Source organism: Octopus sinensis, linkage group LG21, assembly GCF_006345805.1.
Source record: "Octopus sinensis linkage group LG21, ASM634580v1, whole genome shotgun sequence".
Taxonomy (NCBI): Eukaryota; Metazoa; Mollusca; class Cephalopoda; order Octopoda; family Octopodidae; genus Octopus; species Octopus sinensis.
This window is the reverse complement of record NC_043017.1, coordinates 15,616,556-15,643,350: the sequence shown is the minus strand read 5'-3', so window position 1 is coordinate 15,643,350 and position 26,795 is coordinate 15,616,556. Positions and strand designations below refer to the sequence as shown.

Genomic DNA, 26,795 nt, shown 5'->3' with positions numbered 1-26,795 from the left:
GTCTAATGTGTGTAGTATGTACACTTAGATACGTATAATTGTGTGTGTTTATATGTCAGCTAAATATAATTTATCCATCTATCTTATCAGTCTGTCTGTCTGTCTGTCTGCCTGCCTGTCAGTTTGCTTGTTTATCAATCAATCAATCAATCAATCAATCAATCAATCAATCAATCTATCTATCTATATCTATCTATCTATCTATCTATCTATCTATCTATCTATCTATCTATCTATCTATCTATCTCTCTCTCTCTCTCTCTCTCTCTCTATCTATCTATCTATCTATCTATCTATCTATCACTCTATCTCTCTATCTATCTATCTATCTATCTATCTATCTATCTATCTATCTATCTATCTATCTATCTATCTATCTATCTATCTATCTATCTATTTGTCTATCTAAGTGTCTGTCTGTCAGTCTGTCGATATCTCGAATTCCCCCCTTCCTTTTAAACTAAAAGATTAGTTGCTACTCCGAGTTTCGCGTTTCCGCTTTTCCCCACGATTCAGTTTTTATTTATTGGTGTTGATACTATGATGATGATGATGATGATGATGATGATGATGATGATGATGGATCATTCATTGTTAGAAATTCCTTTTTTTTCTTTTACTTATTACACCCTTCTTTATGTAACCTTCGCATTGTATTGTCCTCTACTGAGTCCTATGTTTTTGTGAACTCTTGGTTGTGAATAAAGGAAGCGTTGTAATGTCTCCATTTCCATCGCCATTGTTGCAAATAAAGAAATAATGATGATGATGATGATTGTGATAAGAAGAAATAGAGATTTTTTATCGTCATCATCATCATCATCATCATTTTTATTATTAACGCTACATTTTGTATCAAATACTCTTCTCTTGCGTATGTATATATATCGAAAGCCGCTTATTATAATCACGGTAAACTTTGCTAAACGATTAGTAATTGGCAAACACGCTCAGAATATTTGCTATATCCTGATGTCATTCGGCTATTTTTATGTAGACGGTTTCGTCTGAAATGATCACAATAAGCGGCTCCCAATATATACATTGATACACGCACGCACACACATACACTATACACACACACACATACATACATACATACATACATATATATATATATATATATATATATATAATATATATATATACATACTTACCCATGAAAATACGAATTTCTTCCAGTTTTAGGATACATTCTACTAAATTTAATATATTTGATATATATCAAGAAATTTGCCTTATATATAAAGAAGTATATTTAATATAGTTAAAGAAATCTATGTTAAAAATGAAGACACCTTAACAGCAAATATTTCTACTTTTGTACGATTTAAGAATAAAAAAAAAAAAGACGGACAAAAGATTATTTTAAGCGAACCAAAGTAGTTCAGATTCCGAGTCTTCAAAGAGTGCGGCATATTTTACCACTTCGCTAGACATTTAGAAATAATAATTGCCAAACATAACTTAGATTCCACTCTTAATAGTTAAAGAATACTGCAACTTATAATTTATTTAATAAATCTTACAACCAGCCACAAACTTTAACCAAACTAAAGACCATATAATGATTAAAAAAAAAAAATCCCCATAAAAATATTTTCCCTGTAGATGTTAAAAATTCTTCAATCTAGTTTCTCTTTCCATCCTTTTGCCATCACAGAAAAAAAGACAAAAAAACCCCCCAAAAAACGAAAGGAATGCAATTATTGATTTGTTATTGTAATTTTTTTCTTGCTATTTCTTCCTGGTTAAATTATCTTAATAACGATGGCTTCAAAGTGTCGACTTGTTGGTTGTAACAAATTATATTTATATCCCAACATGAAAATCTCACAGGTTTATTTAAAACATTCAATGTTCTTACTTTCGACTCCATTAAAAAATTTAAAACAAAGTGGGGCTCTAATATTTCTATTATATTTCACCTATTTGCCAAATAAGTAAATATTTAAAACGTTTGTCTGTCTCACTATTTATATATGTCAATCAATCTTCTTCCTGTTCTCTATAATATATCTATCGGTCTATCTTTCACTTTTCCTGTTCTATGTAGCCATTTTATCTACCTACTGCTCTATCTATCCACCTATCTACACACATATATATGCTTTTAGGTTCTAATTGTTATTTATATATATATATATATATATATAGATAGATAGATAGAGTGTGAACGACAAGTACAAATAGACGAACATATGTATATATATATATATATATATATATAATTTCAGATAATATGCATATTTATACACATACGCATTGCGCTCAATGCAACAATATCCATACGTCCTATCTATCTGTCTGTCTATCTATCTACCTATCTGTCTATCTACCTATCTATTTAACTGTATCTTTCTACCTACCGACGTTCTTGCTGCTCTATATAGCCACATATCTATCTCTACTTACCGCTCTATAGATCACTCTATCGTTCTATCTTCTAATGCTTCAATGTCGATCCACATACTAATCTGTCTCTCTCTCTGCAATCCATCCATCCATCTTTATATTCATCTAGTCATTAACCTTCTAGAATTAAAATATAGGTCGCCCCCGCCATGTCATATCTCTTTGGGAGGAGAATCTCTTTCTCCCTCATTGGCGGTGACTCAATGGTGACTGGTATTTCACTCAACTGCTTGCAGCTAGCAACGTACAATTAATTTCACTGATTTAGTTTCACGCCATTATTTCTATTGTATATTAAAAAAAAAATTGTAACTGTTTTGGTCAGCTTTCTCTCTTTTTCTTCCTAAAAATAAACGATGAAAGAAAAATATATGAATAATTAAAATAGAAATGATAATAAAATAAATTAATTCAAACAAAATGCTTTCAACTATTTTCAATAGAAAGTGTGGTTTCAGCTTTTTCTTTCGACTTATCAGGCAATGTTTAAATTGCCTGGGAAGTAATTGAAAGTTGCTCTGAAATGATCAACAGAGATTTATGTGGACGTGAGAGGAGGAAAAGTTGACATTTTATAAAGTTTCATGTCTTTAAAAAAATTTCCAGCCTCCAAAACTACTCCACATCTCCATTTGTTTCTCCTAATTAAATATGTACAGCAACGGAGGGGTGTAAAACAGTTACTGGAAAAGCCTGCTTTTGCTCCCCCTCCCCCATTTTCCCTTAGTAACGAGTCGTCGTGGTAGTGGGGGAGGGAGAACACTTAGTTTAAGAGTTGGAGATATTTTTCTTAAAGTAAACACAAAAAAACTGCGCAACCCATTCGGACGATTTTCAAGAACCAAAAACAGTAGAAAGAATACAATAAGTGTTTAATTTAAATTGCTCGAGCAATTGTCTGCAGACAAGACAATGCGAAAAGCGCGCGAAATTCGGGTGTAGAGGCTAGGGATGTTGGCGCATGCGCACTAATGTAGCACATGATGGCTGCTTCGAAGAAAGAGGAAGATCAGGTAATGTGGACTTTTACAAATGTCTCGATTAACTTCCATCTGACCGTCTCCCTGTCTCCTTAATGCTGTACACTGGAGCAGATATTGAACCAGGAGACCAAAGAGATCGCCTGAAATACGGCCATATTCTCACCTGGACGCAAATACACTCGATGTTGTCTCTTATTTTGGAAGCAAGTTGTTCCATCTTATATTCGCTCTCTCTCTCTCTCTCTCTTATTGTCTCTCTCTCTCTTTCTCTCTCTCTCTATTTATTTATTTATCATGCCATGTTGGTCGAGTGCTGCTGGTCTCACTCACCTCGCACACCCTCTCTCTTCTCACACCCTTACTCACATCCTAGCATTCACTCCCTCTCTTTCACCTCTTTTACCCTATCTCTCTGTCCCCCCTCTCTCTCAGTCTCTCTCACTCTCTCTCTCACCCTCCTCTCTTACTCTGTTGTATACGTTCACCTCCCCTTCCTCCTTCTTACCGATGTGTTTATGTTATCTATCAGCTGTTTACTTCTCTAGAACCACCTCCACCTCCCCCACCACGACCATCACCACCAATAAACTCGGAGTCGTTTCGACCAGGTTCCTCGTGGTCCCATTCACTATTGTATCTGTGTTAGATATAGCAGTCAAATCGCCCTCGTTACACATACGATCATCATCTTCAATGTTGGACACAAAAATGTAGTTCTAGTTAGACTACGACAATAATTGACGGGATGGTCATAGTTCAGATACCTGTGATCACAGTGCTGCTGGATCGCGACATACCTTGGGCTAAACAACGGTGACATGGAAGGACACATTACATAATATAGTCCTAGATAGTCTGTGTTTCAATAAAAGGCAAGCTGGTCATGTTTGGATTACCATTGATCATGGAGCCACTGGGTCAGGACTGACCTAAGATTAAACAAGAAAGGACACGTTAGATGATACGCTACGTTGGAATCAAAGACGGGATGGTCGTGGGTGAATCTTTGGTGATAGGTCTGTTGGATCCAGATTTACTTGGGACTAAACAACAATAACAAAGGAGGACGCACTAGCTAATGTAGTCCTAGGTACACTATGTCGGGCTGGCCACGACTGGAACATGGTTACATAGATGTGCTGGATCGAGACTGACCTGGGGCTAAAATGGAAGGACACATTAGATGATAGAGTCCTAGGTATATTATGTTTAAGTAAAAACGTGATGGTCACTATTGGAGCTTCTTTGATCATAGGTCTGCTGGATCAGGGCTGTTCTGGGGCTAAACAACATCAGAGAGCTTTTGCTCCTGTTTCTCAACCTGCTAGAAATAGCTGCGAAATGTCCTTCAAATCATATCTTACATACTTGTAAAAGCTCCGTGGGTTGCTTTTTTGTGAGTGTTTGGATCCGACTTGTGAAGATCCGAAAGGAAGCCCCTCGACGGAAATTATTAGGACCCAGATGTCACAGGTGCTGTGTTGGATCCGGGCTTGAACGCCTCTACATCACCATTACCACTACCACCAACTCTGACGTTCTGTTTAGAGTTGTGGCTAATGTTAGATATATTAACAACCACAACACCACTACTACCAATGCACTGCCACCACCACCACCAATACATCACCACTCATACACCACCTCTACCCATACCATACTGTATATTGTATTACACCATTGCTACTACCACCACCACCACCCTCTAATATTTTATTGCCATGGTTTAAGTTGCTGAGTTTTTCTTGTTGAAATTTATTTCTGTTTGTAAATTTATTGTGTTGAGGGTGTCTGTCGATTTTTAGTGGGCCATGGGTTGTATTTCTTATGTTGCCTTGTGGGATATGTATTTTAAACCCCACCTAAATTATAACACTAGCAGTAAGACAAAACTGACACATACCTACCCCACAGGGTCAGATTAATGTAACAACCACAATGCAGTCTCAATCAAATCTAAACCCTTCCTCATCAGCTATTCTTTGAAAATAAGCCATTAAAAAAAAAAAATTAAATCCAATTCACAAAAGATATGAATACAAAACAAAGAATATGTATTGCCCATCTCAACCGTATTATTTTGGTGCATTCCTGCCAATAGGGAAATCTAGAAAGTCCAAAGCTTTGGGGGCCAGTGAAAATCCCAAATGTACACTCGAAATACCTGAAGGAATTGCTAAACCCACTAACATTTAAGGATACTTGAGCCCAAACTGTCTTATTCCCAGAATCTAGATCAGCCAAGACTGCAAGACTTTCTCAATGGTACATCTAAACAAAACAAAAAAAAAATTAACTTGGTTTTTTTTTTTAGTAATGTGGCTTGCTTCATGAGTGAGCAAGCTGTGTCTCATGTGGCCCACATCATGGGAAAGATTTCCCATCTGGACTAAATTCTAACAATTCTCAAAGCCAAATGCAGTAAATCCATTCACCCTTCTATGTTGTCAGCATACCAATATTCTAGACTGGCCAGTCTTTGACCTTGCCCCATACATTTCCCTATCCAAATCATGATATGGATTCAGGCCACTCATTCTTCACTTAACAGTCACACTACTATAACAAACCAACACACACACAGACATTACAGGATGGCTTCAGCTAGAACACCACCACCACCACCTCCTCCTGCATCTACCATTCTAACTACCTTGGACATCATGAAATCTTTAAACGTCATTCTTCTTTGCTATCCACTTTTACACAAAGCATTGACTACTAAATTACTTCTCAGTTCACCCCCCCCCTCCCGGGGCCATGTAGTGTACAAGAACATTGCTTCCAGAAACTACTGCATCCTGACTAGAGTACTGCAGGGATCCATTTTCACACACACTATTACATGTGTACCAGGATTACCTTCCTATGTTTCCATGAATATATACACAGCCCCCTCCCTTCCATTTGCTCATGTTGGTGGGTGATATCACAGCTCACCTCTTGATCTGCCATTCTCCAGAAACTGCCTGCTACACAACTGACCCTGCTGTAATTCCTGAGAAACGCTTTTCTCCATAACAACAGACTTGGAGCAGCACCAATCAAACCTACTGTCCCCTGTTTTAGCAGCAAAAGCAGAGGGCATTGGATACGACCAATCATCATACAAAACAACACACACACAAACGTTAGCAGTTACATGCGACACTTCCCTAATACACAAAACATTCACAGGAGACGACAATAAAGAAAACCCGAATGATGTACAAATTTATGGCCATTGCTGGTAGCATATTTTGGTCAAGAGAAAGGAATCGTAACAATGGTGTATACACCACAAACTCTATTATATCCAGCTGGGCCCACAAAGCACTTCCTTACACACCACTACAGGCTGTATACCGACCACACTTACTGAGCATTTACACAACAAAAATTTTAAAATATTCTCCCCACCTCTCTTTGGACATATGAAAGACATAGTTTGTTGCTGCAGCAAACTTCAATCACCTCATTCTATGTCATCACGTGAAAAACCACTTGCAAAGACCCAGACACACACACACACACACATGCATATATATATATATATATATATGTGTGTATGTGCGTGTGCATGGTTTGATTCTCAGACTAGCTGCCTGTTGTGTTTTTGAGCAAAACACTTCATTTCACATCGTTCAGGGGGAATGTTGACCTGCTCACCTAAGATAGTGGAGAGGCATCATTCGAAAACTAAAATGATGTGAACTGCATTGTGCCAGCAATGTATAACAACATTTGATAGTCTGGGTTGATACCGTGATACACATAGACACACACACACACAAGTACACAACACTCCAGAACATAATTTTCCTACAGACACACACAAAACATAAGTGAGGATATGGTTGTGTGTTAAGAAGTTTGCTTCCCAACTACTTAATTTCTGGTTCATTTCCACTACGTGACACCTTGGGCAAGTATCTTCTGCTCTAGGTTTGGACTGACCAAAGCCTTGTGAGTAGATTTGGGTAGAAAGAAGCCCATCGTGTATATAGTGTATGTGTGTGTTTATATTAGTGTCTCCTTGACTTTGCTTGGTAGTTGTAAACAAGTGTCACCATTGTGCTAGCAGTATCTTTCATTTCCAATCTTCATTGGAAACATTTGGAAACAGGTGAAGGTTGGTGACAGGAAGGGCATCCAGGTGTAGAACAAATTCCATCCAAGCATGGAAAAGTGAACTTTAAAAGGATGATGATAGTACACCATAACTACACCTTCCTGTGGTTGTGTGGTAAGAAGCTTACTTCCCAACTGCATGGTCCTCAGTTCAGGTCCACTGTGTGGCATCTTGGGCAAGTGTCTTCTTCTATAGCCATGGGCTGACCAAAGCCTTGTGAGTGGATTTGGTAGATAGAAACTGAAAGAAGCCCATCTTTTATATATGTGTGTGTCTATATTTGTCTCCCAACACTGCTTGACAACCGGTGTTGGTGTGTTTACATCCCTGTAACTTAGCTGTTCAGCAAATGAGACCAATAGAATAAATTCCAGGCTTACAAAGAAAAAAAAGTACCAGGATCAATTCAATTCCTCAAGCCAGTGCCCCAGCATGGGCTGCAGTCTAATGACTGAAACCAGTAGAAGATAAAGTTATATTACATGCATACACAGCACACACAAAAGCATGACCACCACCCAAGCACTGTTTCCACTGATCAGTGTAGACCAGCATAAGGACCACACATTCACAACACAGAAATGGATGTCACCTGATTGGCCTCACTGGACAACCAAATACTGTGTTGATGGGATGGACGCCACCCATCAGAGGATCAGTTAACCGTCATGTTATGGTTATGTCCACCTTGCCCATCTTTACTGTGGTTACTGCTAAATAGAGAGAGCACATATCCAGGTGTCACACCACCCCAGACAAGTGGCCACTACGTGTCAGACTGGAGTGTCTACCAAAGTAGAGGAACAGAGTGGACAGTGGAGAGAATATGTCAGGAGTGTCACACTGTAACCCAAACAAGTGACCACTGGGTGGCTTTGCAAGTTATCCCTTTGTCACTTTCTGCAGCTACACAATACTATTACCACCATCATCATCATCATCAGCATCACCTCATTGTTTTACCCTAGGTCAGTCTTGATCCAGTCTTCTGGCAGTATGTTGATTGAGGGCAATTTGGCTGCTTTTTCTTTCAGAATAAAGCAACCATGGCCCCATTTTCTACTACCACTCTTCCTCTCTCTCTCTCTCTCTCTCTCTCTCGCTCTTATCCCCCCTCCAATATCACAACTACACTTTCTTATTTTTTCCATGTTCATTGTCACTAAATCATACTTTGCCATCACCAATGCCACTCCTCATTGTGGTCACCCCCCACCATCATCACCAATGTACCACCACTCATTATCACCACCACCATCATGTCAGCTCTGCTAATATTGCTATGTACAGTAGTCTCAGTGTTGGTCCTTGTAAAGACAAACCTGTGTGTGTGATTCAGATATCTTGTACACACATCAAGTAGCCTTTGTAATATATGTCCTGTCCCCCATATATGGGTGTGTGATCTCTTTCTTTCTCTTTCATACACACACACTGATTAAGGGGTACTGCATGTTTATATGTGTGCAGTACCCTGTGCTGCTATTTATACATATGTATAATCATTAACATGCCAAACTAAATGCTTAGCGGTATTTCATCTATTTTTACATTCTGAGTTCAAATTCTGCCAAGGTCTACTTGGCCTTTCATCCTTTTGGGGGTCAATAAACCAAGTACTAGTTGAGCACTGGGGTCAAATGTAATCGACTTACCCTTCCCCCCAAAATTACTGACCTTGTGCCAGGTTTGAAACCATTCTATGTGTATGTGCTTAAGTCATGCTATTTTGCTTGTGTATTAGTCAACATCTTTTTTCCTGAATGCATGTAACCTTAATGGTTAAGTTTTTCATATCACTTTTGATTCCTGATCCATGTGGAGCTTTGTGTCCTTAAGCAAGATACTTTATTCTACATTGCTCTAGTTAACTCAGCTGTTAATAAATATCAACCAAGTGCTGATGTAGTCCTTTCTTCCCCAGCGTTGCTCCAACTGAGTCAAGTTTTGGCGGGCTGAGAGAGGAAAGCGCTATGTCTACTTGGGACTCCACAGGTCTCTAAAACAGTTAGTGGAAGTATGGTATATGTTTCCATGTCATGTTTGTGAGTGACAGCTGTGGTATGGCTTTTAATTATTCTTTCCTTCCTAAGTGACCTAGGGTACAAATATACGAAACCCAGTATACCCATCGTGACTACCCGGCTGATAAGGGTACACCAGGCACATGCATCACAACCATATGTGTGCAACATAGTGATCTCATATCAAGATGGTCAGTGCATGCATGACCTTGCAGGTGGGGCCCAGTTAGAATTTTCAGGTCAAATAGCCCATCCCACTCAAAAGAGCCCTGGATAAGGCTTGTTTAAGGATGATGAACAAAACACCCATGTTTCCAAGGGTGAATTAAAATTATTCAAACCCCAAAGAAGTCCTCTCTACACATGGCTATGATGCTCCCCCCACTACTTCTGCTCGTGATCAGAGATGCACATATCGTCAGCCACTAAGGGACATGTTCAACTGGTTAAGATCAAGCAAATGATAAACAGATCTGTGGTACTGAGCAGAATATTTGCTGTTGTCCATCTTTTATACCAAGACAAAACAATGTACAATGTACAGAGCCACTGCCTGGTATGATGGCAAGCTGGCAGAATCGGTAGTATACTGGACAGAATGCTTAGCAGCATTTCTTCTGGCTCCTTATGTTCTGAGTTCAAATCCCTCTGAAGTCAACTTTACTTTTCATCCTTTCTGAATCGATAAAACAAGTATCACTTGAGGTCAAACTAATTGACCAAGGCTGCTCCCATGAGAATTGCTGGACTTGTGGACAAAATTTGAAAGAATCATTATTTATTCAGTAGTCTTATTTTTATCATGTGCTTTCACTAGTACCAAGTGCATCTCAGTGTGCCCTAGGTATGTGTTGTGGTTTTAGTGTTGTAATTTTTACTGTATTGAAAGTGCTTTACGTAAGATGTGCGCAGTGCCTAGCAGTGCTCTTTTCTATAAGCTATATATATATATATATATATATTTGTAAGTCCTGGTGTTTTTGTTATATATTTGTATATTTTTGAACCATGCCTAATGCACCTATTATTATAGGGATTATTTCTGTTCTCAAGCCCCATATTCAGATTATCTCTATTTCAAGATCTTTGTATTTTGAGAGTTTTTTCCATTTTTGTTTCAGATATATTGTCATCTTTTGGGAGTGATATGTTGATTAGAAAGCATTTATTGTCTTGGTAGTCCCTGACAACAATATCTAGCCTGTTATCTTTGATCTCTCTCTCTCTCTCTATTGGCATATCCCATATTATTATCAGGTCATCCCATAAGTTGTGTCCGAATTTTGAATAAAGAAAACAAGTGATCAAATGTTATATTTAATTGAAATTTAATCCTCAATGTACTTTCCCTGATTATCTATGACTTCCTTCCATCTATTTACAACTTTTTTAATCCCATTAATGTAAAACTCTTTTGGTTTCAAAACAAAGAACTCTGAAATGTCAGTTTTGACTTCCTCCTGGCTTGCGAAAGTTATGTTCCCCCAAATGATTCTGTAAACTAAAAAACAAATGGTAGTCTGAAGGAGCAAGGTCGGGAGAATAAGGTGGATGAGGAATTTCTTCCCAACGAAGCTCTTCTATCTTCTGTGATGTGATCTTTGCAGTGTGGGGTCATGCATTGTCCTGATGAAACATCACTCCTTTTCGATTCACTAAAGCGGGTCTTTTTTTCTTCAAAGCTTGGTTCAAACGCTCTAATTGCTGACAGTAGACTTGAGCATTGATTGTTGCATTAGGTGGTAACAATTCAAAGTGAATTACTCCTTTGCAATCCCACTAGATAGAGAGAAGAACCTTTTCCCCATGAAGTTCCCTTCTCGGTTGTGGTTGAGCCTTTTCCCTTTTACCAAGCCACAGTTTATGATGTTTAACATTTTGATAGAAGATCTGTTTTTCATCACCAGTCACAAGTCGATCCAAAAAGGGTGAAATGAGTTCGCGAGAATGGAGAGAAGAGCAGATGTCAACTCGGGATTTGTGGTTACTTTCGGACAATTCATGAGGTACCCATTTTCCAAGTTTTATGGACCTTTCCAAGTAGTTGAAGACGATGATGAACAGTTGTATGGCTTGAACTAAGTTTTATTGCCAATTCTTCAACTGATAATGCAGGATTTTCTTCAAGTAATGCCTCAAGGAGCTTATCATCAAACTCAACTGGACGTCCTGTTCGATCTTCATCTTCAAGGCTGAAATCTCCACTTCTGAATTTTGCAAACCATCTTCTACAAGTTCTTTCATTCAAGCATTCTTTCCCATAAACTGAGTGAATGTTTCGAGTCGCTTCGGCTGCAGAGTTTCCATTTTTGTTCTCATAAAACATTATGTGCCTCAAATGCTCTTTGGATACTTCCATGTTAGAAAGGGTTTTAATCAAAGAAATTTTAATTCTGTTATTCTGTAAAATAATATTTAATTAGTTTAAATGTACACAAATGCATAAAAATGATTTTTAATTCCATTAGACATTCTATAAATACTCTTAAATTTCATTCAATTTTAAAAAAAGTAAAATTAGACAGAACTTAGGGATGACCTGATATTATTATTCGAGCTGGCAGAATCGTTAGCATGCTGGACGAAAGGCTTAGTGGTATTTCACCTGTCATGGCATTCTGAGTTCAAGTTCAACTGAGCTTGGCTTTGCCTTTCATCCTTTCAGGGTCGATGTAATCGACTAGTCCCCTCCCTCCAAAATTTCAGGCCTTCTGCCTTTAGTAGAAAGGATTATTATTATTATTATTATTAGTAGTAGTAGTAGTAGTAGCACAGAGGCAAAAAGAAATCTCTGGTGCTACAGGGGTGGAGCACTGCTAATTTGTGATAAAGTGTACATGCATGATAGCAATATCAACCAGGCCTCTTCTGAGATGAACATAATGGTGACAAAACTATTCTGTACACAATTTAGTTTGCAGGCATTGTTGACTGTGGAGATCTAGCAAACACTCAGGTGGATGACAACAATACCCAAGGGCCAGAAGTGGTGTTAAACTAGCTGATAATGGAGTGGACTCTACTAAAGGTAGCCAAGGACCAGATGCTGGGGTTAAGGTAGGTGACAGCAGATTGGACCCTACTAAAGGATACCCAAAGTACTAAACTGGGTGAAACAAGTAATCTCACAGTGGGCCTGTCTACCAAATTCTGGGGTTAAAGTAGAAGACTGTTGTTCAAATTGACCTACAATGGGATTGCGCCTGAATTCCTACAGCCATATGATGAGATATGGAATGCTCAATAGAAACACTAGATGGTCCTGGGTGGAACATGGTTTAATCATAAACCTGTTCAGTGATGCTGGGATTAAACTTTATATCTCTCCCTGGGGTTTTAGATACGGTGCAGTTTTCATCATCATTTTGATGTCTGCTATCACCAAGTTGATGTTGGTTGGATGGGTTTATTAAGCCTTTCATTACCATATTTATTTTGAGTTGCTCTGTGTTTCTTTCAATTAATTTTAAATACAACAAAGAATTTAGTAAAATAACTTAGTTATCATTAATCTAGTGTTAAGGCGGCATGATGGCTGAAACATTAGCACGCTGGGCGAAATGCTTAGCTTTACGTTCTGAGTTCAAATTCCACCGAGGTCGACTTTGCCTTTCATCCTTTAGGGGTTGGTAAATAAAGTACCAGTTGTGTACTGGGGTCGATCTAATTAACTGGCCCCCTCCCCCAAAATTTCGGGCCTTGTGCCTAGAGTAGACAAGATTATTAAGGTAGTGTTAGGAACATAAATTGTGACTAAGGTTTAGTGAAAGACTTTAATTCAAAACTTACGAAAACAAGACATTTGTACTACAGAGCCAGGGGCGGTTTCAGGCGGGTTGGTATCAAAAGGGTTAAACAACTTATTATTGTATAAATCTCTGAGATTGAGTTATTTTATATAATTTTCTGTACACTTTTCATAATATTTTGTATTTGACATCTAAAATGTGTTTGATCTCTGAATGTCACTAACGTGTTGTATTCCTGAAATTGTATTGACCCTAACTGGAGCATTTACAATACATCTGCACTATGTATCAATTAGTTTGATTTCCCAGAGTCATCAGGTGTTTTATTCCTGGAAGTGTATACAGTAATCAGACCAGTTGAAACTGGTTATCTTAACAGGGTCCAGGGTTCCCAACCATTTTCTCCCTGTCGACCCGTTCAATTCCTATTTTACTCGAGTGGACCCTCATAACCATTTGATGTTTTATTTTTATAATTAAATAGGCACAAGTGTGGTGTGTGTCTTTATGTCTGTGTCCCACCCTCCAATCGCCTGACAACTGATGTTGGTATGTTTATGTCCCCATAGCTCAGTGGTTCGGCAGAAGATAGAATAAGTACCAGGCTTACAAAGAATAAGTCCAGGGGTCAATTTCTTCAACTAAAAGGTGATGCTCCAGCATGGCCCCAGTCAAATGACAAACAAGTAAAAGAACAAATGTTATTAGGAATTGTATAACCAATTGCAGAAGCATAACCAATTTATTGCAGATAAGCTTTAACAACAAAATCTTATTTGGACCCCCAAGGGTTACATGGACCCCGGTCGAAGTACTACTGCCATGCGATGGGGTGCTGAAAAGTTCTTGGCTTTGGGTAAAAGAAAACACAGGCAGATCAGTTAATTATGATCTCACTCAAGATATTCCCCTCTCAGATTCACACACTTATTGCATTGGTCCTTCAGTTTTTCTAAGCCCTGTAAAAGAACTCTGGAGGTTTGGCTTCCAACCAGGCCTTTTGCAATAATACCCTTAAAGCCCTCAATATTTACATGAATTCTATGTTTTAATCAGTTTGATTTGTGATAGTCATCAGGCATGTTATTCTTGGATGTCCATAGGTTTGACCTAGTGGTCTTTATTTCTTAAACTTGTCCATTGGGCTGCTAACAATCCTTTTGGTTTGTGACTTCCAGGATTCTAACATCTAATCTCTGTATTCTTTGGTGTTTCCTCTGCCAAGAATACATTTCAGTATCAAGACTCAACACTTAATCACTCCCTCCCCATGATGGCAGTAACATCTTTCCCCTCATCCTCTTATAACTTGGACCCTTTACATACCAACATCCTCTGATGCTAAAGCATCATTTCAAAGTATTCTTGTATAAATTAAAACTTTACAGCATGATTTTTATGTAAGAACTTTTGAGATTCTTAGTCCTCTGTCATAATTCCATTCACATCTAGAGTGTTTTAAAAGAATATTAAATCTACCACTGTACGTCACTGGTACTTTATTTTATCCTTTCTCCCCAGAAGGATGAAAGGTAAAATCCATGTTAGTCTTCTTTTATAATTTCATTTAACATCTAAGATGTTTTAAAGGAATATTAAATCTACTCCAGAACATCACTGGTACTTTATTTTATCTCCTCTCTCCAGAAGTCAGTCTCTGGTAGAAGAGACTTGCCAAACGTGTGGCATAATGGAATTGAATCATTCTTAAACCTGCTGCCATATCTGTACATATGTAGCTAATTATGTTTAATTAATTATCGCATTGATTTATTCAAATATTACATTTAATTAAATTCTCTTAACAAACTCTTTCTGCAACCAAAACTAATTCCTAGATAATTATTTATTATTTAACAAATTTATGCACCAGTCATGTTTATTATTGTTAGATCAACTTTGACTAAAGGTGGTCCAGCCATGACCATCTCTGCTTCTGCTTTAGACAGTGTATCGTAGGCTATATTATACATTGTTTCTTCTCATTTATTCTTCTCAATAAAAATTGAAGTGTCCATATCAAGGCTCCTGCATCTGACATCTTGCCCTAGGCTACCTGGGTACTGGCAGTTAACTTGTCTTGCAACCAGAATTGAACCTATCACTAACTGCAATACAATAAATCACTGGGGGTAAATCATACCACTTTTGGTACCTGAGTTTACTATAGAAGTGAGTTGTACCATCTGTGTGGTACTTACTTGAGGGTACTATAGGAATGAGTTACATCACCCTGTGGTACTTCCTTGAGGCTGTCACTAAATTACACAGATGTGTCAAAATAATTAGACAGGGTTCTCATTAATTATATAGATACACATTTGCATAATTGAGTAACTCACCCCTATAATTTCACAACACACCTGTCTAATTTCATGTCACACCTATATAATTTAGTGATACATCTGTTTCAAAATTATACTAGTGTGTCATAGAATTATACAAGGGCGTGTAATTATGCAGGTGTGACATGGAATTATATGTGACACTAAATTATATAGGCATGTCATTAAATTACACTGGTGACATTCAAAATTATACAAGTGTGATGGACAGAATTATACAGGTATTTTATGAAATTATGTGGGTGTTTTGTCAAATTGCCTGCATTCAGAATATTTTATCTAATATTTCACATTTACAGATAGCAATTAAATACCTACTAATTTAATTGCTTGTCTCTTCTCTCATGTGGACCCAAATACTTCTTATTTAATGGCTATATATGATGTTTAACTTTTTAGCATAGCTCCTACCTCTACTGACAGCAAAGGGCTTCTCACACAGAGTGAAATTTAGATTGTATGATGCGTGTGTGCGAACTGCCATGCTACATGGCAGTGAAACATGGGCTGTGACTTCTGAGGACATGTGTAGGCTTGAGAGAAATGAAGTTAGTATGATCTGCTGGATGTGTAATGTCGGTGTGCACACATGACAGAGTGTAAGCACTCTGAGAGAAATGTTGGACATAAGAAGCATCAGATGTGGTGTGCAAGAGAGACGACTGCGCTGGTATGGTTATGTACTACATATGGATGAGGAGAGCTGTGTGAAGAAGTGTCACTCCCTAACAGTGGAAGGAACCTGTGGAATAGGGAGACCCAGGAAGACATGGGATGAAGTCGTGAAGCATGACCTCCAAACGTTGGGCCTCACAGAGACAATGACGAAAGACCGAGACCTCTGGAGAAATGCTGTGATTGAGAAGACCCAGCAAGGAAAGTGAGATCTCAACCGTAGCCTACACCTGTGGTGCATAACCAGCCCATCTAATAAGTACCTTTGACTTGTCGGGCGACATGCCATTTTGAGAAGACCTTTTGAGTCAAGTAAATCAAAATCAAATTAAATCATAATCAAATGGAAATTGTAGTTGTGGCCAGTGCCAGTGCCGCCTGACTGGTTTCCATGCTGGTGGCACACAATAATCACCATTCATGCATGGGTCATTGCCAGAGCTGCCTGACTTGCTCCCTGTGCCTGTGGCATGTTAAAAGTACCATCCAAACGTAGATTGGAGCCTGGTGCAGCCTTCTGGCTTGCTAGTCCCTGGTCAAACCGTCCAACCTATGCCATCAGGGAAAATGGATGTTAAACGATGATGATGATGATGATGAAGCCACATGTTTATTTGATCTCATTGTTTCAAATTAATTCTGGATTATCTTGTGGATTTGTGATTCTGATGATGTGATTGTCTATGTTTAGAATGATGTACGACAGATGAGAGAGGCCAGTTTGGACATAAAAGCAGGTCAAATATTTGGGCCAGATATGATGGCCTCTTTGAATGCTCAAGGGTTAAATATGAAAAGAAAAAAAAAATTACTTTCTGGCAGAGAAAACCTCCATATTTGCTCCAAATTTACATCCAACCCCACTGCGCGCACACACACACACACACACACGGTTCTTTATAAGTCCCTGTACCATTTTAAATGTATGTAACTTTAGTTCTCCAAACAGTAGAATTTAATGTGGGGCTGGATGAGTGAAAGATTTACATTTTTAGGCAGATTTCTTCTTCATCATCATCATCATCGTTTAACGTCCGCTTTCCATGCTAGCATGGGTTGGACGGTTCACCTGGGGTCTGGGAAGCCCGAAGGCTGCACCAGGCCAGTCAGATCTGGCAGTGTTTCTACAGCTGGATGCCCTTCCTAACGCCAACCACTCCGTGAGTGTAGTGGGTGCTTTTTATGTGCCACTGACACAGGTGCCAGATGAGGCTGGCGAACGGCCACGCTTGGATGGTGTTTTTTACGTGCCACCGGCACGGAGGCCAGGCAAGGCTGGCACGGCCACGATCGGATGGTGTTTGTTACGTGCCACCAGCACGGAGGCCAGTCAATGCGGTACTGGCTACGGCCACGTTCGGATGGTTTTCGTATGTGCCACCGGCACTGGTACCACAAAACTACAAATTCCATTAATGTTCATTGTGATAATACCCAACATGTCCACTGTTACTGTGTATATACACATTGTGATGAAGAAATTATATTTTACAGTTGATGATGATGATGATATTGTTAATATTGAACATTCTCATGTCTATATACACCCACCACGATGTAGCTATGAAGTTCTAGAACAAATTATATATTTTCAGAGTTGATATTTGGTGGTTGTATATTGTGATCAGTTTTGTTATCCCAACCAACAAGCAGTCATCTCCGGATCAAAGTTTGGTAGAATAAACAAGTTTTATACTTTACGTGTCTCCCGAGAATAAACTTGGATGTAATTATTGAGTTTCTTAAAAGTTATGGAATAGTTATAATAAATATTTTGACAACAAAATAAATGGAGGAGGCATCAAAATAGCTCTTTACCAATTTCTTGTACCATTTATAGAACTGGAATTGGAAACATAGAATATTGCATCAGGACTTTAAAATAGATCTGTGAGTATATGTGTGTGTGTGTAGAGTCGTGGCCAAAAGTTTGGACTGAAGGTCTGAAAATTAGAATTTTTATATTAAATGCCCAAAGTTATATTTGAATCAAATTGTACTCAGGCATAACAGTTTTAATTTTTAAAAATATGTTCCAAACTTTTGGCCTCAATTGTGTATGTATGTATATATGTATATGTACATGTGTGTGTATGTTTGCGTGTCTGTGTTTGTCCCCCCAACATCGCTTGACAACCGATGCTGGTGTGTTTACATCCCTGTAACTTTAGCTAGAGGCGATGGCCTCTTGGAGCTAATCAACGATAGCATTCATCCTATATTTCTGGACTGCCATATTAGCTGGGCGATAACTATTAATATTTATATATATTATTTAATAAACACAATATATGTATGTTGTGTTTATTAGTTTCATGTGCTGAGAGCATTGCCAGTCAGTGTTTTTAACATAAACACATATATTATGTTTATTAAATGATATTTATCCCTCACCAGGTGGAGTACTTTTTTATGTTGATCTTACCATCATGGAACAGTACACTATATATATACATACATATATATATATTTATATATATACATACGTATATTCTTTTATTTGTTTCAGTCATTTGACTACGACCATGCTGGGGCACTGCCTTTAGTTGAAGAAATCGACCCCAAAACTTATTCTTTGTAAGCCTAGTACTTATTCTATCATTCTCTTTTGCCGATCTGTTATGTTACGGGGATGTAAACACACCAACACTGGTTGTCAAGTGATGGTGGTGGTGGGGGGACAAACAACCATACACACAGAGGCTTCATTCAGTTTCTATCTACCAAATCCATTCCTAAGGCTTTGGTTGGCTTGAGGCTATGGTAGAAGACACTTTCCCAAAGTGTCACACAGTGGGACTGAATCCAGAACCATGTGGTTGGAAAGCAAGCATCTTACCACACAGCCATACCTGTGCCTAAAAACAAATACTGTGCCCAATGTGGGCTCAAACCCACAACCCCACGATTAAAAGTCTTGTGCTCTGCCGACTGGGCTAACCATATAGTATTGATAGTATTGACCAGGCTATCACATGCTATTACACACCACTGATCACATTGTGCTTCTAATTTGTGCCATTCTTTTTTTATGTTGGCCCAAATTGCTTGACTAAATCATCTTCTTATTGCTTTTCTGAACTCTTAGATATCACTTGGTAACTGCACGGGTCCACCTGTTGTCTGTGAATCTTGTGACATGTCCGATGCAGCGGAACTTGTATTTTCAGTATTCTGAGATCACATTGTTCACTCCAAATTGTGTGTGTGTGTATTGGGTCATCCCATAAATCATGCATCTTCCAGGATGAGGCTCGTCTCCTAGGCTGTAGTTTCTGGCTTGGAATTTCTGGAACCGCCATTGACACTGGCTTATGCATATTGTCTGATCTCCATATGCTGCATTAACCCTTTCGTTACCAAACCGCCCGAAACTGCCCCAAAAACATTTTGGTTAATGTGACCAAACCGCCCAAAGCCACCCGAATTTATCTATTCATATTTAAATGAGAATATCAGAGCAAATCTCTTTAGTACATTCGTGAAAATACGTAGTATACTTTGTAAAGAGTTCAACTACAGTTTTGTACAAAAATCGAAGTGTAATTTTAATTCCGTGAATTTTGGGAGATTTTTTTCCGAAATTTGTTCCTATTGTGTTTTCAAAATTTGTAATTCTGACAAAAAATGGATACGAATTTCATTATATCAAGCAGCGAGCCAGATTTCGAAGGATTTTCTACTGAAGACCTTCATAAATCTAACTCTATGACTGATAAAAAAAAGCATGTGGTATTTGATAATGAATCTGATGTTTCATTTTCCGAAAGTGAAAACAGTGAATCCGAGAGCTCCGACAGCGAAAAAGAAAATGAATTGGCACCTGAATGGAGTGAAAATTTAAAAACTGTTTCTTTTGGTGATTTTTCTGAAGAAACTGGACCAAGCCACAGACTTTCCCAGAAGAGTAAAGCCTTAGACTATTTCTTTTTACTTTTTCAAATGAGCTTATTTGAAATCATTACGGCGGAAACGAACCGTTACGCTAAATGTAAACAAAATGAAAGAAAGGATAGTTAGTGGTTTCCCATAACCTTAAATGAAATTAAGACTATTTTGCCATAAATATTATTATGGGTATCAGAAAGTTACCCAGAATAACAAATTCTATCGTAAAATTTTGTTGTATACCCAATTGAATATTAGCTAATAACCCATTTTCTATAGCGATGCTTGAACAAAATTTTAATAATTTTATATTTTGTTGAATTTACCTGTATCTACCTGCAATTAGAGTCACTTTGTGACAAAAATTATAGTATAGAATTGGTTGAGAACATTTCATTAAATTATCTTCCAAAATTCACGTTAATATATTGATAAATAAAAAAGTTATAGTTGTTTAATGAAACCAGACTAAATTTATGATTATGTTAGAAATTAATTGAAACACATAAGGGGTGTATTTTGGTCAGAAATATAGTAACGAAAGGGTTAATATTCCTCACACTTTCTGTTACATTGTTGCCTTTATTGAACTCAAAAAGCAAAATATGCTGAATATGCTCCTTTGTCACTTCCCTTTGGAAAAATAACTGTTAAAATCGAACTGCATGCTTCAAAAATTGCTCTAAGAATAAGATAAAATTACTACCTGCTTTTATAACAAGTTGATGCAGGTAGTTTATCCTGTCCCCCTCTGACTTTTAGTTCATGCAATTGAAAGACATGCACCCAACACCAGAGCTGAAGACACCTCCGAAAGAGGTGGGGGCACCATGTCAAAACGGTAGAGGAGTAGGGGCCGAAACCGGACATGGTTCCTCCTGATGATGTCTTGAGCTAACTGGATCCTATAAAGGAGCTGTTGTGGTAGCAAACCACAAAACACGGTTGAAATTCCTTCCTGGGATGACCCGGTATGTGTGTGTGTGTATATATATAATTTTTTCATATGAAGAATGGTGACTGACTTTGAAGTTTTGACCTGCTTGCATTTGTTGGCTGGTTCAATGAAGGCTACCACCTCAGAACTTCAGAGTCACTGACACCAATCATATAAAAGTATAACAGATATGTACTTCACAAACTTATTGAGTTCAATGTTTCACTGTTCATTTATAAAAATCTTCTCACATTTCAAGAAGAAAAAAAAAAAAAAAGAAGCTATTATTTAATATTGTTAAAGATGGTATCTGTTGTCAAGGGCCATTTATCTCACTGGTGCAGAGTGCTCACCTGGAATTGAGAGGTACAGAGTTCCTCCTGTGTAGTGGTTGCTGGTCCCTTTTCCCCCTGTCTTTAGGGGTATTTTTATCTGGTTTCCTGAAGCTGTTTTCACAGCTATTCTCTTGTCATCATCATCATCATTGTTTAACATCCGTTTCCCATGCTGGCATGGGTTTGAGGTTTTCTAGATGTCTAAAAATTTATGTCTGTATAACATAAAAGGGGAAGCACAGCTATGAAGTAATGAACTTTGCAACCATGTGGTTCAGTGTTGGTTCCACTGTGTTGTAGTGAATGGAATTGGTAGATGGAAACTGTGAAGAAGCTTGTCACATGTATGTGTGTGTATGTATTAATGTACATATTAAGGTTATTGGTCATTTGTAAGGCCCTGAGCTGGCAGAATTGTTAGCAAGCCAGGCAAAATGCTCTGTGGCATTTTGTTCATGTTTACGTTCTGAGTTCAAATTCTGCTGGGGTTGACTTTGTTTTCCGCCTTTGGTGATGGTGGTGGTATCAGTTGAATTCTGGGGTTGCGATTTATTCAATTTAACTTCTCCCCTAAACCTGCTGGTCTTGTATCAAAATTTGAAGGCAATATTATTGGCCAGTTATTTTGTATATACTAATATAAGACAAAGTCGAGACAGAGTGAATGGAATCGGTTGATGGAAACTGTAAAGAAGCCCGTTGTATGTGTGTCAGTGAAAATGATGTCTTATATTTACAATTGCTGTGGAAACAGTTCTGCAGCTTCTGTTTTTGATGTGTGAGAACAGTGCAATGCCTTGGTAACAGGTAAGGGTGAGTGACCGGAAGAGCATCCAGCTGCAGAAAATCTACCTCAAGTTTTGTCTAATACATACTAGCATGGAAAAACAAAACAGCACACACACACGCATGAATACTCACATGCATACACACACACACACCCATCCACACTCAGATTTGTGTCCTCCTACTTCTACATGGAATAGTATTCATCCAGGGTTAGTTGAGTTCTCCATGTCCTTCACAAATGCTGACCACATCTGAGGGTCAGCCACAGTCGAGGCTGTAATGGATACCCACTCCCACTTCTTCTCCTGGTGACCGTAGGTGCAGGGGCCCAATTGTGCTTCCATGTCCACCTTTACCATTCACCAGCTACGTCTTCAATTGTCATCTTGCTCATTAGGGCCAACCTCATCCACACCATCCTTCCAGATATGTATCCATACATATAAGGAATGCTAAGCTGTTAATTTATTAAAGCAATCACTTATTGAACTGCTTTATCTCGAATCTGTATATTTTATAGTGTGCGTAAGTGTATATGGGTGTATAGACACACACACACATGCACACACACAAGTCTATCACTTGTGTGTCAGAGCTGGCAATGCATTTGTTTAACAGGAGAGAAAGTACAACTGTAAGTTGTTTCTCTCTGCTGCTGCCTTGCTTGTCAGAGTGGCTGACTATGCAGCAGGCTGGCTCACAGACTTCACAACAGTTGATAATTCCTTTCTACTATAGGCACAAGGCCTGAAATTTTGGGGGTCGAGGGGAAGTCAATTACGTCGACACCAGTACTCAACTGGTACTTATTTTATTGACCCCATAAGTACGACAGGCAAAATTGAACTCAGAATGTAAGGATGGTTGAAATGCTGTAAAGCATTTTGCCCCGTGTGCTAACGATTCTGCCAGCTCGCTGCCTTGGTAATAATAATAATAATGATTTATTCTTTTATTGGCCACAAGGGCTATCATAAAAGCAACATGAAATGATAAAACAGGATGATACAAAGGATTTTAGAACGTGTATGTAAAATAAACAAAGAAAAAAATAAATAAAACTCCCAATGGGAGGAGGTGCTTTAACGCTACTTGTAGAAAACCAGAAAAGCCACGGGTAGCCTGACCGACACGACTAGAGCCTTTTTTTTTTTCACATAGGTGTATACTTGGAATTGATCCTTTCACACTGACCATTTTCCCAATCCTTTCTACTATAGGCACAAGCCTGAAATTTGTAGGGAGGGGTTTAGGGGTTTAGTTGATTTCATCAAATCCAGTGCTTACCTGGTACTTACATTATTGACCCTGCAAGGATGAAAAGCAAAGTCAACCCCGATGGAATTTGAACTCTGATAATAATGGTTTCAAATTTTGGCACAAAGCTAGCAATTTTGTGGGAGAGGATAAGTCTGTTGCACCAACCCCTGTGCTTGACTGCTGCTTGTTTTATCAACTCTGAAAGGATGAAAGGAAAAGTTTATCTCAGCGGAATTTGAACTCCGAATGTAGAGATAAATGAAATGCCGCATTTTACTGGCTTTCCATCATCATCATCATCATAATAATAACAATAACAATAATAATAATAATAATACTACAGATGGGGGTAAAGTGTTTGTAGCTCCCACACCCAAGTTGCTTTAAGGCTATGGAAAGATGGCAGTTCTAGTTTACCATTATCAAAAATCCTGCTTCCATAAATGTCTTTTGTTAAATGGTTGACTCAAGATTTTGATTTTTTTTTTCTATCTGTCAAAGATTTCTGTCCATTGTAGCTCATATTCTGTCTGTCTTGTATATGTGTGTATGTGTGCTTGTTTGGTAGAACAAACAGGAATGTAGGACACATGTTTGTGTGTGTGCATATGCATATATATGTATATATATTTTTATATATATGTGTGTGCATATATATTTTTATATATATGCACACACACATAGATATGTGATTGCAAATATTATCTGATGCTGGGTAGAGGTATTCTTATGATATCAAAAGTTGACAGTCTACTCTGACTGGGCTCTTTGTCACTACAGTTAGAAGTAGGGTGTCAACTCTTGATATAAATATATCTATGTATCTCTCTTTCTCTCTCTTTATCAATCTATCTATACATAGAAGTGTTTAGAATATATTGAGAATAAGATGGAAAATTTCTCCCTTGTGGTTGACCCTTTTGATACAAACATCATTTCAGGTTCTCTGATTTCAATTCCATATCTGGTCTTTCATCTCAGAACCCTATTTTTAAGATTCTCACTTCAAATCTCATCAAAGTCAGTGTTACTTTTTATCCCTCTGGGGTCACTAAAATAAAGGATCAGTCCAGTGCTGTCGCTATTCAATTATTTAACCTCTCCCTGAATGTGTGACCTTTCGATAGCCAGCTAGCAGAATTGGTTGCATGCCAGGCAAAATGCTTAGTGTATTTCATCCGTCCACATTCTGAGTTCAGATTCCACCACAGTTGACTTTGCCTTTCATCCTTTAAGGGTCGATAAAATAAGTCCCAGAGTCAAGCACTGCAGTCGATGTAATTGACTTATCTCCCTCCCTGAAATTGCTGGCCTTGTGCCAAAATTTGAAACTAATAATTTGACACTGAGCTGGCAGAATCGTTAGCACAGCAGGCAAAACACTTAGCACTATTTCATGTCTTTGTGTTGCGAGTTCAAATTCTTTTGCAGTTGACTTGGCCTTTCATCATTTAGGGGCTGACTTATCCCCTCCCTTGAAATTGCTGGCCCTGTACCAAAGTCTGAAACTATTATTATAAAGCCGGGTGAGCTGACAGAATCGTTAGCCAGACAAAGCGCTCTGTGGAATTTTCTCCGGCTTCACATGTTGTACTCTTCACTCTTTTATTTGTTTGGCATTTGACTGTGGCCATGTTGGAGCACTGCCTTCAGTCAAACAATTCGACCCCCAAGACTTATTCTTTATAAGCCTAGTATTTATTCTATCAATTTCTTTTGCCAAACTGCTAAGTTACGGGGACGTAAACATACCAGTATCGGTTGTCAAGTGATAGTGGGTGGACAAACACAGACATTCAAACATATACATGCATACACACACACACACACATATATATATATATATATATAATATATACGACGAGTTTCCATCTACCAAATGCACTCACAAGGCTTTGGTTGGCCTGAGGCTATAGTAGAAGACACTTGCCCAAGGTGCCACACAGTAGGACCGAACCCGGAACCATTTGGTTGGTAAGCAAGCTACTTCCCACACAGTCACTCTGCACCTATGTGTCCAAATTCTGCCAAAGTTGACTTTGCCTTTCATGCTTTTGGGGGTAGGGGTGGTTAGAATAAAATAAAATACCAGTCAAGCTCTGGGGTTGATGTAATAGACTAACCCTTCTCTGAAATTTCAGGTTGTGCGCCTATAATAGGAAGGATTAATGGCCTTGAAAGTGGGTTGACGAAAACAGTAAAAATAGTGGACAAAAGACAGTACAGTATTTGGGTTTGTGGATTTGTAATCACACCAAGGTACACTTTGTCCATTATTCGGGTGGGGGTTATTAAATAAAGTCCAAGTCAAGTAAGGGACTATATGGAGCGGGGTTTGCACTAAAGGGTTGTAGAATTCTTTGATCAAACCTGTATTTTTGTGTGGCTGGGAGATGCAGGCATGGCTATGAGGTCGAGAAGCTTCCAACCACAGAGAGTTTTCTCTTCAGTTCCACCGTTTGGATTTGACTGATGGAAACTGATAGAAGTTGGTCGTGTGTGTGTGTGAGTGCATGCACATGTGTTTGTATCTGTATACATGTGTGAGTATGTTTGTGTTTCTTTGTCCTGTCATTGCGTGATAGTTGTAAACGATTATCACCGTCATATAAGCAGTGTTATTAATTTCCAACATTCTGCGAAAACATGTCGGACCATCGGCAAAATATTACCTTGATTGGAAACAGGTGAGCATTGGTTGTAGGGTGGGCTGTAGAAGGTGTGCCTCTAAACTCCGTCTGACCCATGTGACCTTGGTAAAGTGGCCGTTAAGATTATTATTATGATTGATATATATATATATATATATACATATTTCTTTATACCCATAAGGGGCTAAACATAGAGGGGACAAACAAGGACAGACAAAGGAATTAAATCGATTACATCGACCCCCAGTGCGTACAATATATATATATATATATATATATATATATATACACACACACACACACACACATATATATATATACACACACACATATATATATATATATATTTATTTATATATATTTATATATATATATACACACACATATATATATGTGACCTCGTGAGTAGCACTGGCGATTTTTTTCCTCTGTCTTCCCTTCTCGGGATCTTTCCTTCTCCTATGTTTCCGACGAAGAGCTCGGCTCGAAACGTTAAACCCTCCTTCTTCCCCTCTTTCCTGAGCGTCCAATAATACTTCATTTGTTCCACGTCCTCGCGTTGTTGTGTTTTTTTTTGTTTTCTTGTTTGGATTAACTATATATATATATACATACATATATATACACACACAT

At 38.3% G+C, this 26,795-nt stretch overlaps 1 protein-coding gene across 1 annotated transcript in view; it reads left to right on the top strand.

The window, feature by feature from the left end:
• Positions 1 to 3,210: 3,210 nt before the first annotated feature.
• LOC115222830 (putative mediator of RNA polymerase II transcription subunit 26) overlaps positions 3,211 to 26,795 on the top strand; it is a 50,448-nt gene continuing 26,863 nt past the window's right edge. The window contains exon 1 of the mRNA XM_029793150.2: positions 3,211 to 3,428. Within this exon, the coding sequence (XP_029649010.1) occupies positions 3,396 to 3,428 (33 nt within the window). The 5' untranslated portion in view covers positions 3,211 to 3,395. The remainder of the gene's footprint in view (positions 3,429 to 26,795) is intronic.